Source organism: Mus caroli, chromosome 8 (assembly GCF_900094665.2).
Source record: "Mus caroli chromosome 8, CAROLI_EIJ_v1.1, whole genome shotgun sequence".
Lineage (NCBI taxonomy): Eukaryota > Metazoa > Chordata > Mammalia > Rodentia > Muridae > Mus > Mus caroli.
The window spans coordinates 69,793,521-69,806,389 of NC_034577.1; the positions used below are offsets into that span (position 1 = coordinate 69,793,521).

Consider the following 12,869-nt stretch of genomic DNA (forward strand, 5'->3'; position numbering starts at 1 on the left):
GACAAGAAAGGCTTGTGCTATACGTGGCAATATGACCTTTCATTTGGGGCCTTCACAGGGTCAGTAGGCAATTCTTCCTGCCCAACTGCTCACTGCTGCAGTTGTGAAGACAGGTACACAGAGCAGAGGGGCAGCCCAAATTCTAGCCCTCAGAGTGAGCTCAGCGACTTCAGACTATAAGGTAGGACATAATGTGGACACAAACCCAAGGGTACAGTACTGGGGGGGGGGCGGGGGGGGTTCGATAGTGTGGGAAGCATTTTAAACTGCAGAATTGACATAAAATGAAGTCCTTTGATGAATTTTCAAAAAACAATTTAAACATGAGAAATTGACTATTATTTTTAAAAATATGCTATGTTATTACAAAACAAACAAAAGCTAAGTCCCAAATTCTACTGTCAGAGCGAAATCCTAAATTGATACTTACACAGGAAATAGAGCTGTCCAGGATAAACTTTGCCTACTATTTATTTTATAAGGTTCAATTTTATCATCAGCTTAGTTTGGGGACTTTCATTTGAGTAGCATAAACTCGAGCCAAGTGCCTGACGTGCTGTGATGTGTCATTGCTGTGTCTGTCTGTTGTAAAGAAGATAAACCACATTTGACAAACCACAGGATGCTCAAGTTAAAGGAAAGTAGCACTTGGAAGACCAGGTCCCAGTGAGGACCCATTCAAGTGGCATTGTGTGGTTTATTGAGCATGTCTGAGAAATAAGGTTATACTTCTTAAATGGGCAAAATTACCTTTACTCAAAATAGTTTACCCATTGGCTTATCTTCTATGAGGTGCCATGGCTTTTGCCTTCCTGAACTATAGAAAATTAGAATTATTACAGAAAGTATAATCAGTTTTTAGAACTTTGTGCATTATTTTTCACCCTCTACATCTAAAATTTATCAGAGTAAAATTGAGATCTGAATAAAAATTACTCCAGAAAATAGCATCTACATGTTTGCTTTTGTTGGGTTGAATGACTCCTAGATCTGAAAACACCTGTGTATGTTTTAAGGTGTATGCAGCTAGAGGGCAAAGTTCTGTTAGGAATGTCTCAGGGTCCACAGTGTGTGGTGTCGGGTTTTGAGAAGGTAATGCTGAATAATGCTGAGAGTCCTCACTGCTTCCTCATCTATCCATCCATCCACCCACCTATCCATCCATCCATCCATCCACCCACTCATCCATCCATCCATCCACCTACCCACCTATCCATCCATCCATCCATCCACCCATCTATCCATCCATCCACCTGTCCACCCACCCATCCATCCATCCACCTACCCAACTATCCATCCATCTATCCATCCACCTACCCACCTATCCATCCATCCATCCATCCATCCATCCATCCATCCATCCATCCACCCACCTATCCATCCATCCATCCATCCATCCATCCATCCATCCACCTACCCAACCATTTACCCATCCACCCGTCCACCCACCCATCCATCCATCCATCTATCCACCTACCCACCTATCCATCCATCCACCCATCCACCCATCCTCAAACCCATCCTCAAACCCATCCACTCATCGAGGGCCATGGTGAAGCTCATTTCATACTAGCTGTGGCAGTATCAGTGGTCATCTGCATCAGTACTGCCTCATCTGTGGCAGGAACAGTGGTGGGCTGCACCAGTTCAGCCTCAGCAGATGTGCACAGCAGCAGCATTCGTGTTATTTAAATCACCAAAACCACTTGTTGCTTTATATCAAACTATTTAAAGCAACCTAGTCCTTCCTTTTGGTGTTATCTTCCAAAGGTTAACATACCTATCTCAGACACATCTCACAGTCCCTGCTGTGAGACTCTTCCATGACACCTGGAATGTTATTCTTAAGTGTCTTGAGGAAAAAAATGGCACTAATAGTGAGAGCAAACTGAAGGCAGAGATAACTCTAAAGTCTCTTACACTTGACTTGCAAATTGTGGTTGAAGGTTGAAGCTACGTTGTCTTCTGACAACATTCGTTTAATACACACAAAGTCTGTTGGACTCAAGTGCACTCTCACACAATGTAAGTTTTATGCAAAGTAGAAAAATGGGGAAAACATCACGGAGTAAAGTAAGTTTGGAAGACTCCGGGTTAATTAGCTCTGGGCTTAAGCATCCTGATTCTGCACCATTTACCCAACCATGGTTTACACCTTTGTGTACTGTGTTATTTCACTGAGTGGAGAAAATTAGCAAGAGTATTTCTCAAACTTACTATAGCAGAGAATCCCGTTTTTAGAGTACAGGTCAGAGAGTCTGAATAGCAAGCCCATAGTGAAGTTCCATCTTCAGATGATGCCTGCTGCAGCTCTCGAGGAGAACAGGCTACTTAGACTGTGAAGAGTACGGATGTGGTTACAGAAAAATAGCTCACCTTATTGGCATGTTTTAACTACAGAATCCTGGGAACTTACATACTTACAACTCAGTACTTTAAAAAATACTCTGTATATATGTTGAGAATATTTTAAATTACAGTTCAATTTACTAAAAAACAGAAAATGTTTACATACACATTTGTAAAAATAGAAAGTTGACATACCTTATCAACTTGAGTCTGTAAACAGAAAACTCCAACCAGGAAAAAATGAAACATTTGATAAACTGTACTAGTCTATTCACACTAGGTGAGAAGTTTCTGTAGGATAAGCTATACTTTACTAGTCTATTCAGAGTAGGTGAGAAGTTTCTGTGGGGAGTTTCTGTTAAGAAAAGGGGTGTGTTATTTAGAAGTGTCTTGAGGAGCTGAGAAAACGTCGCTATGGAGAGTTCTTGCCTGTGCAAGTGTACAGAACGAAGTTAGATTCCCAGCACCGGAGGAAAAGCTGGATGTCCCGGCTCGTCTAATGTCAACGTGACAGAAGCAAGTTATCTGAAGAGAGGAAACCTTAATTGAGAAAACACCTCCATAAGATCTGGATATAAGGCATTTTCATAATTAGTGATTGATGGTGGAGGGTTCAGCTATAGTGGTGGGACCACCTCTAGGCTGGTGGCCCTGGTTCTATTAGAAAGCAGGCTGAGCAAGCCATGGGGAACAAGCCAGTAAGCAGCACCCCTCCATGGCCTCTGCATCAGCTTCTGCCTCCAGGTTCCTGCCCTGCTTGAGTTCTTGCCTCGACTTCCTTCAACGATGAACTGTGATCTGGAAGTGTGAGCCAAATAACACTTTCCACTCCAACTAGGTTTTGGTTATGATCTTTGGTTGCAACAATAGAAACCCTGACAAATACTGCATATGGCTGAATGTTTCTATAACACCAGTGGAGGTGGGGGCAGAGACAAGGGGGTCACTGTGAATGGTTAGCCACCCCAGCCTTAACAAAGCAGGCAAACCTAGCTCCAGGTTTCTGAACCTGGAGAGAGAGACCCAACCTCAAGGAAATAAGGCAGCAAGCAACTGAGGAAGACACCTCTACAAACGTGTGCATGGACACACACACACACACACACACACACACACACACACACACACGTACTCCACTCTATTCACACATATACACACAAAGAAGTGATTTTGAAAAAATTGAAGTGACTTATTTACAGCTCTTGGTTGCTACCTTTTTAATGTTCAGGGTAATTCTTCTAGGATTTTTCATTTAATTTCATACAGCATACTAATAGACAATATTGTCCACAATAATGGTCATTTTAGGAGCTGACCCTCCTAGTAATAGCGAGAAGTTGATATCGGTGACCTCTGTTCATAATGTCTTGTTTAAAAGCAATTTAGTCATGACTATAGTGACTCACTGCTGTAATGTCAGGTCTTGGTGGGCAGAGGCAGGAAGAATGTCCTGTTTGAGGCTTGTGTAGGCCATTTGATCTACAGGATCAAGGCACAGTTCTTACCACAGAGATACCTTTGCTCAAGTACACTATTGCAGCATCTTTCACAATAGGGGCTCACAGATTAGTGGCATACTCTTGGTGTGACATATATATGTTCAAAGTACAAAGATGCATGTAACAAATTACCAGAAGTTTGAGTGAAAAGAATGGCTAGTATGTACACATTCTCAACTTAAGAATCTCAAAACAGAAGCATGGCAGTCTATCTTTTTAGCATCACTTCATACTTGTATCTCTAGAAATAGTGGTAGAAAACGAATGAAGCACGGAGACCATCCTGACCTGAGTCTCCTGTACATATCAGCTGCGTTATTCTCTGTTGGTAAAGAAGTCCTGGAGCTCCCATCCCCCATCCCCCATCCCCATCCCCGATCCCCTCCTTTCTCTTTCCATTTATTTTGTCATGGTTTAGAAACACTGAGTTTACCAGGCTTTGGTGTTACATGCCCTTAGACCCACCACTGGGACATTGAATAGTCCCTCTCCTGTCCTCTCCTTTCCTCCCCTCCCCTCCCCCCCCCCCTCCCCTCCCCTCGTCTCCCTCAGTGAAACCACTATCCTCCTGTTCCAAGGAAAAGGGAACCTGGCTACCAGATTCTCTGCTTCTGTTGTATAAAGACGTCCTATTTCAACCAACTATGTCTCAGTTTCTAGTGTGTCTGCATCTTTTGGAAAGATGTTTGTTGCCTGTCTTATGCACATATCCTTTGATTAATTATTTTAATAGTTAAAATAAATGACGTTGAGCATTAGATTTCATTTTCAAGACATTGGCCATGTATTTAAGAAAAATATAGAAGCAATTTGCAGTATCAAGTTCATATAAACCAAGCCGTGTCTCTGATGCACTATGATTTTTCTCCTTTGTAAAGGATACTATGAGGAGGTATATAACAACCTGTATGCTCTGGCCTGTTATTTCGATAATTCTGAAGACAAGTGGGTGAGGAATCACTTCTACGAACGGTGTTTTAATATTGCTCAGCTGATCAAAGCTGACGGCGGGAAGAAGGAGGCAGAGGCCGAGTCACACATGGGACTTCTTTTCGAGGAAGAGGGTGAGTCAGCCTTCTCTGGGGATGTTTGGGGGGCTCCCAAGACCAAACCGAGGTGAAAGTTAAGAAAAGGCCCTGAATGTAAGGAGGCTTTACTGCAGTCAGAAACCCAGAGGGAGTATCCAGAGTCTGCTTCAGTGTTCCGTGATGATGAATCCTCCACACACAAGTCTTTGCTGGCCCCTGAAGAAGCCAGCTATCTTCCTTAATCATGCCCACATCTGATCCACACCGTCTATCTCCTTTCTCAGGTCACGTGCTGCATCATGTTTATATTTGTGGTGCGTTGTTATTGTTGTTGTTGTCATCGTCGTCGTTCTTATTTTCATACCAGCCATCTTTGTCTATTTTGTAATAGAATTTTCACTCACAGAACTGTTTAGAAAAATGAAAGCTCCCTTCGTGAGATTCTTAGTGCTGCTGCTGCTCCTCCTCCTCCTCCTCCTTCTCCTCCTCCTCCCTCCCTCCCTCCCTCCCTCCCTCAAATGAAAGGATAAAAACTGCACATATCAGATTCTGCCTTGCTATGGTTTTACAATAATTACTGAAGGCAATGCTTCTTTAAACAAAACTCTGTATTTACTGTTATAATAAGACAACCCCAAATCAAACCCAAGAAGCAGAATGGTCAGGAACATTTAGTATGATGACTGATCAAGGGCTTCACATGGAGAGCAAGGAGGTGGATGAAACAGTGTTTGCAGATAAAATCAAAAAGTGTGTAGGGGAAGATGAAAATATTTTATGAACCTGCTATTTCAGAACTCAGGCTCAGGTTCTGTGGGAAGGTGGTCAAACTGGGAAAAAAAATGTGTGTGTGTGTGTGTGTGTGTGTGTGTGTGTATACATGTATATACCCACTGTCTAATGGCCACTCTCTGGTGACTACTGTGTGATGGCCAGTGAGTGATTGTGATTGTTGTTACATATATATCCATATATTTGATATAGATCAATATATAATGATGATATATACATATATAATTGATACATATAAACTTTGTGACTAGGACCACAAAATACGACTTTGAAACACAATTAAATTAAGAATTAGTTTCTGTGTTCCGGAAAGCTACAGCAAAGTTCGGTTGTATCCTAAGATATGGAAGACACTACAGTGTGATCAGGGGCCATGAAATGTGAACAGCACAGGGATGCTGGACAATGTCGGCTTGTGCTAAGAGATCCTGAGGACTGTATTCAAGGAACGCACAATGACGTTGAGAGGTATTGCTAGGATTTAGATATTGCTGGCATTTAGACGTGTAAAAATGCTCTGAAAGAGGAGCCACAGCCACATGAGAAGCAGGAGGGACGACTTGCTCTGAGTGGAAATCGCAGTGGAAAGGAGAGGCAGAAATGGCAGCCCTCATAGTCAGAAGGCGAGCCTCTGTGCACCCAGACAAGGAAAGGCATTCAAGTCCACCTGAGATGCCAACTGTGGGAGGGAGGGGTGTGGCTAAAAAGCTGCCATGGTGATATAGCCCAGAAGAAGCAGATAAAGGTACTTAAGAGAATGTAAAATCCATTACAATTACAGTTTATAGTATCTCAAAACTAAAGGGCTAGTTAAATAAGCAACTCTCTGCCACAGACTACCATGCGGTCACGAACTCGCAACTGAGCAAAATCCATTCAGAAATCAATGTATCAGTACATTTATCAAATACTGGTCTAGAGCCCTGTGCCCAGGGCAACACAGTGAATGAGAGTGAGTCCTGGTAATCGTGAAGCCCAACTGTTCTAGGTGTACAGTTCAGTGTGTAGAGTAATTCACATCATTGAGTGACCAATCCCCAGCCCTTTGTCTTGCTGAATAGAAGCTCTGTGCTCACCCATACTCCCTCCTCCCGGGTTGCAGGATCTCTGATCACCATGTGTATGCATTACGAACTTTACTGTTTTATTCATTCCTCCCTTCATTCATTCATTCACACCACAACTCTAGGGAGTGTTCCAAACCCTATGTAAAGCAGCCATAGCACTGTGGTTGGTCGTCTCATTGACGACAGACATAGGGCTGGACCAAAGTGAGTGTGGGGCCTGTGATCCCAGCAGAGCTGCTACAAGGTAACATTTTCAGGTTTCTGGGTCGCTTGCACTTAGATATCTCAGCCTAGATCACCGTAAAACATACTATGTCTGCAGTAAAGTTAATGTCTGTCTTTGAAATATTTTAAGCTCTTTGCTGCCTTTGAAGCCATGTTGAAGCTGGAGTGTGTTGGTTTGTTTCAGAACTGCCTGTTCCCAGATCTAAAAGCATGGGATCTGTTTCCTTCATACCCTTGAACACTGCTTGAGCACCAGAATCACATTTCAGTTGTAGCAGGAGTAAACGAGCCAGCCTTGGTGTTAATTCTAGTGACTGTGCGCTTGGTGACAGAGAACTATCTGCAGCTTCTGCAGCCTGGGATAGAATTTTCACCAGAAAAGCAAACTCACATAGTGAGTTTAGTTTTCTAGCTGTTTTACACACAGCTAGAATGGAGGGGCTCACCCAGCTGTAGGGTCCCTTCCACTCATCTGATCTGATTGGTCCCGACAGGCAAATGGAGGCCCCACAGCAACATCTAGGCAGCAGCTGGGCTCCGGGGCAGGTGGCAGCTTCCTGATTCCATGGGTGCCCCATTCAGGTTTAAAGGGGATGTTAGCCGGCAGATGGCAATGGGCAGCTTGTCAGGGCCCAACCAAGCAGGCTGTGGCTCAGGGCAGGGCTCCAGCTCCCTCAGGGAACCATAGAGCAAATGAGGAACAAAAGCAGATGCCATTGTCAGAGACTGGGCACATGGTTGCGGTGAAGGGTAATATGCAGCCCACAGGCACAAATGTGACCAGTTCTCACCTAGAGACTCTTGGCCAAGTCAAGCAGAGAGTCTCAAGTCCCCACTCTGCTAAGGGTGGCTAAAGTCTATAGTGTGCCCTGGGTTCCATTGGCTCAAGGGCAGGCAGGCTCATTCTTCAGTGTAAGTATCTGCAGAGTTATGACAGTATCAGTTGGCATGGAGGAATCAGGCACTAATTCCTATAGCCAGTCACTGGCCACAGCTTCTTTTAGAATTATGATCTTATTTATAAGGATCTTATGCAGCCAATGTGCAGGGGCAAGGAGCATTCACATTGCATCTGGGCATTGCAGAAACCACCCAGATCCCAGAGCAACAGGAGATGTGCTCGTTGATTCTGGAGTGGATCTTGGAGGGCTAGGTGAACCCTGAGTCAGACGTGGGAGAACACATGACCAGAGGGAAGTGACAGCTGAGCTGAGGCCAAGACACTGCCATCTTTAGCCCTAAATTCTTCCAGTGACTGGGAGACTTTGGAAGAAAGAGAGACACACCATCATGGCTCACTTCAGTTCAAGTCCTAGAATTGATTGCTAACTGTCATTCTTATGGATAAGATAGCGTCTCAGTGCCAATTATGTGGAAACCAGACATTTCCAGGACCATCATGACAACACACTAGGATGACCACCAGCTTGTTCCTGTCTCATCCAGGAACAGAAGGAAGATCTGTCGGTAGTGGCAGGGAAGGGCTTGCTGCTAAGGGATTGTATTTTTTCCATTTTATTTTCATGGAGAAGAAGTAGAATTTCATTCTCACTTATCTTTGTCTGCTGATGCTGAGGGATCTGTCATCTTCCCCTACTTCATCCTCTATCTATTTTTCTTAAATGTGTGTGTGTGTGTGTTTGGGGGATATACATATGTGTGTACACATGCACATGCATGTGGAGGCCAGAGGTCAACCCTCAGTGGTGTTCCTCAGGTTCCTTCCACTGGGTTTTGAAGACAGTGTCTCTCATTGGCTTGGAACTTTAGGCACCAATAACCAGCCAGAAAAACTGGGATCTGCCTGTCTTTGGTTCCACCATGCTAAGATTACAAGATTGTACCACTCTGTGTGTGTGTGTGTGTGTGTGTGTGTGTGTGTGTGTTGGGGAGGGAGGCTCGTGTATGTGCCCATGCATTTGTGTCTGAGCTGGATGTCAAGTATTCACATGGACTATTCTTGAACCCAGAACTTATCAATCCAGTGAGTCTAGTCAGCTGTCTAACCCCAAGGATACCCTGCCTCCGACTCCCAAACACTGGGTTTAGAGAGGGGCCCGCATGGCTGCCAGACATTTACATGAGTGCTGGGAATCTAAATTTTGATTTTTTTGACTTGGGTGGCAGTGAGTTTAGTCACTGAGCTATCTCCACAGAACCCAGGGCCGACATTTTTTACATGGGATCAAAGTCAGATCCTCAAGCTGGTGTGACAAACACTGTACTGACTGAGCCATCTCTCAGCTTCCCATTCCTTAATGAGCAAGGGGAATATCCCCAACTGTGACTTTTTTATCATGAATTTTATTAGGGGCAGTGTGGCTCCACTTCCTGTCATTAAAGTATCCATCACACCCTAGGTAACTTCTGTCAGTCAGGCAGTCTGCCAATCAGCCCTAGGTAACTTCCGTCTTCTTCTTTCCTCCCTCCCTCCCTCCCTCCCTTCCTTTCTTTCTTCCTTCCTTCCTTCCTTTCCTCCCTCCCTCCCTCTTTCCCTCCCTCCCTCCCTCCCATCCTTCCTTTCTTCCTTCCTTCCTTCCTTCCTTCCTTCCTTCCTTCCTCCCTCCCTCCCTCCCTCCCTTCTTTTCTTCCTTCCTTCCTTCCTTTCCACCCTCCCTCCCTCTTTCCCTCCCTTCCTTCCTTCTTTCCTTCCTTCCTTCCTTCCTTCCTTCCTTTCTTTATATTCTTCCCTCTCTCCCTGCTTCTTTCTCACCTTCCATCCCTCCTCTCCTCTCTTCTCTCCCTCCCCATTCTCTCTCTCTCCTCCTCTTCCACTCTTTCTCCTCTCCCTCTCTTCCCTTCTCTCTCACACACATAAAAATCCATTGTGAGCCTAACCTCCTGCTCATTAGTGCTGAGAGTCATAGACATCTAAAGGCTAGTCACAACATTATACATGGCCACTTGTCACTCCAGGTTGGATAATTTAGCTAATGCTAGTTTGGACTTCCTGCAAAGGAGTGTTGTGTGTTCCTGGGTAGATGATTAAATTGCTAGGACAGTTGTCATGCTAGCAGGAGACAGCGGGTAAAGTATTTTGGCAACAGCTTAATACTGCTACATCCCTCAGAAAGGGGCTTCATTGAGTCAGGAAGAGCAGCGCATGCTCAGGCCCCTCTATTTTATAGGTTAGGAGGTGTCCATTTTAGATTCAGGAAGTGTCATTACCTTCCTGATATGATCAGGACCCAACACAACAGCCACTGGACATAGCAGATCCTTGATGCCAGCCAGCCTAGAATTCAGGATTTATGCAACCCTACCCTTACTTCCTGCATGACTGGAGGGGGCAGGAGGACTGGGGACAGGGGCTGGGGCTGGGGCAGAGACTGTGCTTTCAGTCCTGGGGAATACATCTAGATAGCAAGACTTCATTATGGAGGCTTTCGGAGGTTGGAAAGCATCAGCCTCTCCTTGCCGTGAGAGAATGACAGGGTATTTTTTGAAGAGCAATTACCCCCAGACCCACCTGATGGCTTTTCAAGGAGTTTCCAAAGGACCCTGCCTTTCTGAGAAGCCAGTCTACAGGGGTAAATCTTCGTACCCTAGATCTGGGGATTCTGCATAAGGACTGTTCTCCTGAAAGAGAGTGTCACTATGCATCTGTGAGGTCTACAGCAAACTCACGGAAATGCTTCAAACTACAAGAAGACAGAGATGAAGGCATCGAGAACTATGATAAAAATAGTCTCTAGGGAAGAACACTCCACAACTGGAACTAAAGCAATAACCAGAATTGTCTCAAGAAAGCTTTATTGACCATAAAGCTATCTTAAAACTGAAATTAAAATAGCCTTCCTGCTCCAGTCAAAATTAATAAAAAGATTCATATTTTGGTAACTCCTTGGAAGTTTTTTGAATACGAGAGAGAGAGAGAGAGAGAGAGAGAGAGAGAGACCTACCTATATGAAAAGAGAGAACAGACTGACTTTAGACAGAAAGTAAACCAGGCTCAGTTTTCCACTTCAGCAACAAATACCAGAAGACCAAAGAACAGACTGGGTAGCTTAGTGGGAAGGAAAGGAGATCCAGATGCTGTAGGCCTGAGAAGTGTGTTCAAGGGCAGAGCATGCAGACTGTTTCCTGTCTTTCTCACACACCCAAGGGAAAACACGTCTAGAGAGCCCCGGTTTAAAGGCACTAGGAACATAGCTTCCATGTGCGCTGTGGTCTAGAACCAAACAGGTCAAAATGAAAAATTCAAGACAAGGGCAAGCTTCATGCATACAAACTAGCTCTAAACATTCAAACCAAGCAACTGTAAAACTACATTTACCAAAAAGAAGTTAAATGGTTCTAGTGGATGATGCATAAAAATTAAGTATAATAAAATAAAATAATTTTAATTTTTTCTTTATGATTTTCCATATTTGCCAAATGTTTGGAAGCAGAATTGATTGCTCCATGAGCTTATTTAATTTTTAACACTTAGAAAGCATACCAAAGTGCCAAATGATTTTTAAATCTTTTTGAACAAGTATTTATGAAAAAGAGAATATAAATAAAGTACAAATGGGAAGTGTACACATTCTAACCCTGTATTAAGTCTAGAAAATAAAACAGAAGACCTTGAATGCTACTAAAATGAACGGAATCATTTGAATATGGTTGTAACTGTTCTTTGAGAATTTCAAACACGTCCAGTTTAGATCACACCCCTCCCCTTACTCGCCCAAATTATCACCAGTGTGTCTTCCTCCCAACTTCATAGCCTTCTCTTCCTCTTTAAAGACCCCTCGGAGTCCACCTAGTGTTCCCTGTGTGTGTTTGCGTGTGAGCCAGTTGACCAGCACCCACACCCTCAAAGAAAAGTAACCCTCCTCCTCCAGAAGCTGTCAGCTGACTAGAGTTCCTCAGATAGGGGTGGAGCCTCATAAGTCCCTCCCTTAAGCAGAATCACGTGGCCAGCAACAGCGTGAGGATCATGGCTCAAACTGGGGCTGAGAGGGTGGCTCAGTGACTAAAGTGCCTGCAGTACAAGCGTGAGGGCCTGAGGTCAGAGCACCAGCACCCGCGCAAAAGCTGGCTTACACAGGTGTTGTAAGGCCAGCACTGGGGGAGGTAGAGACTGGGAGATATCTGGAATGCACTGGCTAGTTGGCACAGCTGAATTGATGAGCTTCAGTTTTGTAACCTGTTTGTATGTGTAGGTCTGTGTTTGAGTTTGTTTTTTGCACCATGAAGGTGCATCCCTAAGTATGTTGTGACAAGCACCCTGAAGCTAGAGTCACAGCATTCACATTGATATGGGCACTGGAAACCACAGTTGGGTCCTTTGTAAGAGTCGTCCACACTTAACCACTGAGCCATCTGTCCAGCCCCAACTTTATATATTTTAAAAAGTAAACCACTCAAAAACTTTAATGCCATGTTATTTTTTAAAAGGAATTTGTGGGACTGTGGAAAGAAATGAGTGGTTAAGGATGTGCCCTCTACTGACGCCTGCACACATATGGTACATGTTCACAGAAACACATAAAAAAATATAAATTCTAAAATGTCAAAAATAAGAGAAGCATAAAGGAGTTAATATAAAACTCCATCTCCACTTCTCACAAAAACACTCTTTTTTATCCAAATGAGTAAATGAGGTGGCACATGGACTTTGTAATAGCAGGTCTTTCCGTATCCATAGAAATCAGAAAGCGAGTTGAGCAGATACTGTGCTCTGACCCCTTACTCTAGAGACAAGGATGTCAGCACATGCAGTGATGATGTATAGCTTGCCTACTTTCCAACGTTAGTAAGTAAGTGGAGTGTCAGGAGAGAATCTCAAGGTGCTGCTCAACTTAAGACTTGGATCAACTGCTTCACTGTTGGGTTTGATGCTATGTAAGAGTGCAGCCAGGAGAAAAGCACCTGGGCAGCTGGGGCGCAGGGTCTGCTGACACTCGCCAGCTACCCACAAC

General features: G+C 44.1%; 1 protein-coding gene across 4 annotated transcripts in view; it reads left to right on the forward strand.

Annotated features, from left to right (window-relative positions):
• The window catches only part of Ttc29 (tetratricopeptide repeat domain 29), a 189,746-nt gene that overhangs the window by 35,318 nt on the left and 141,559 nt on the right, over positions 1 to 12,869 (forward strand). For all 4 annotated transcript variants that reach the window (XM_021170292.2, XM_021170294.2, XM_021170293.2 and 1 more), the window contains one exon: positions 4,727 to 4,912. In XM_021170292.2, coding sequence (XP_021025951.1) covers positions 4,727 to 4,912 — 186 coding nt within the window. The remainder of the gene's footprint in view (positions 1 to 4,726; positions 4,913 to 12,869) is intronic.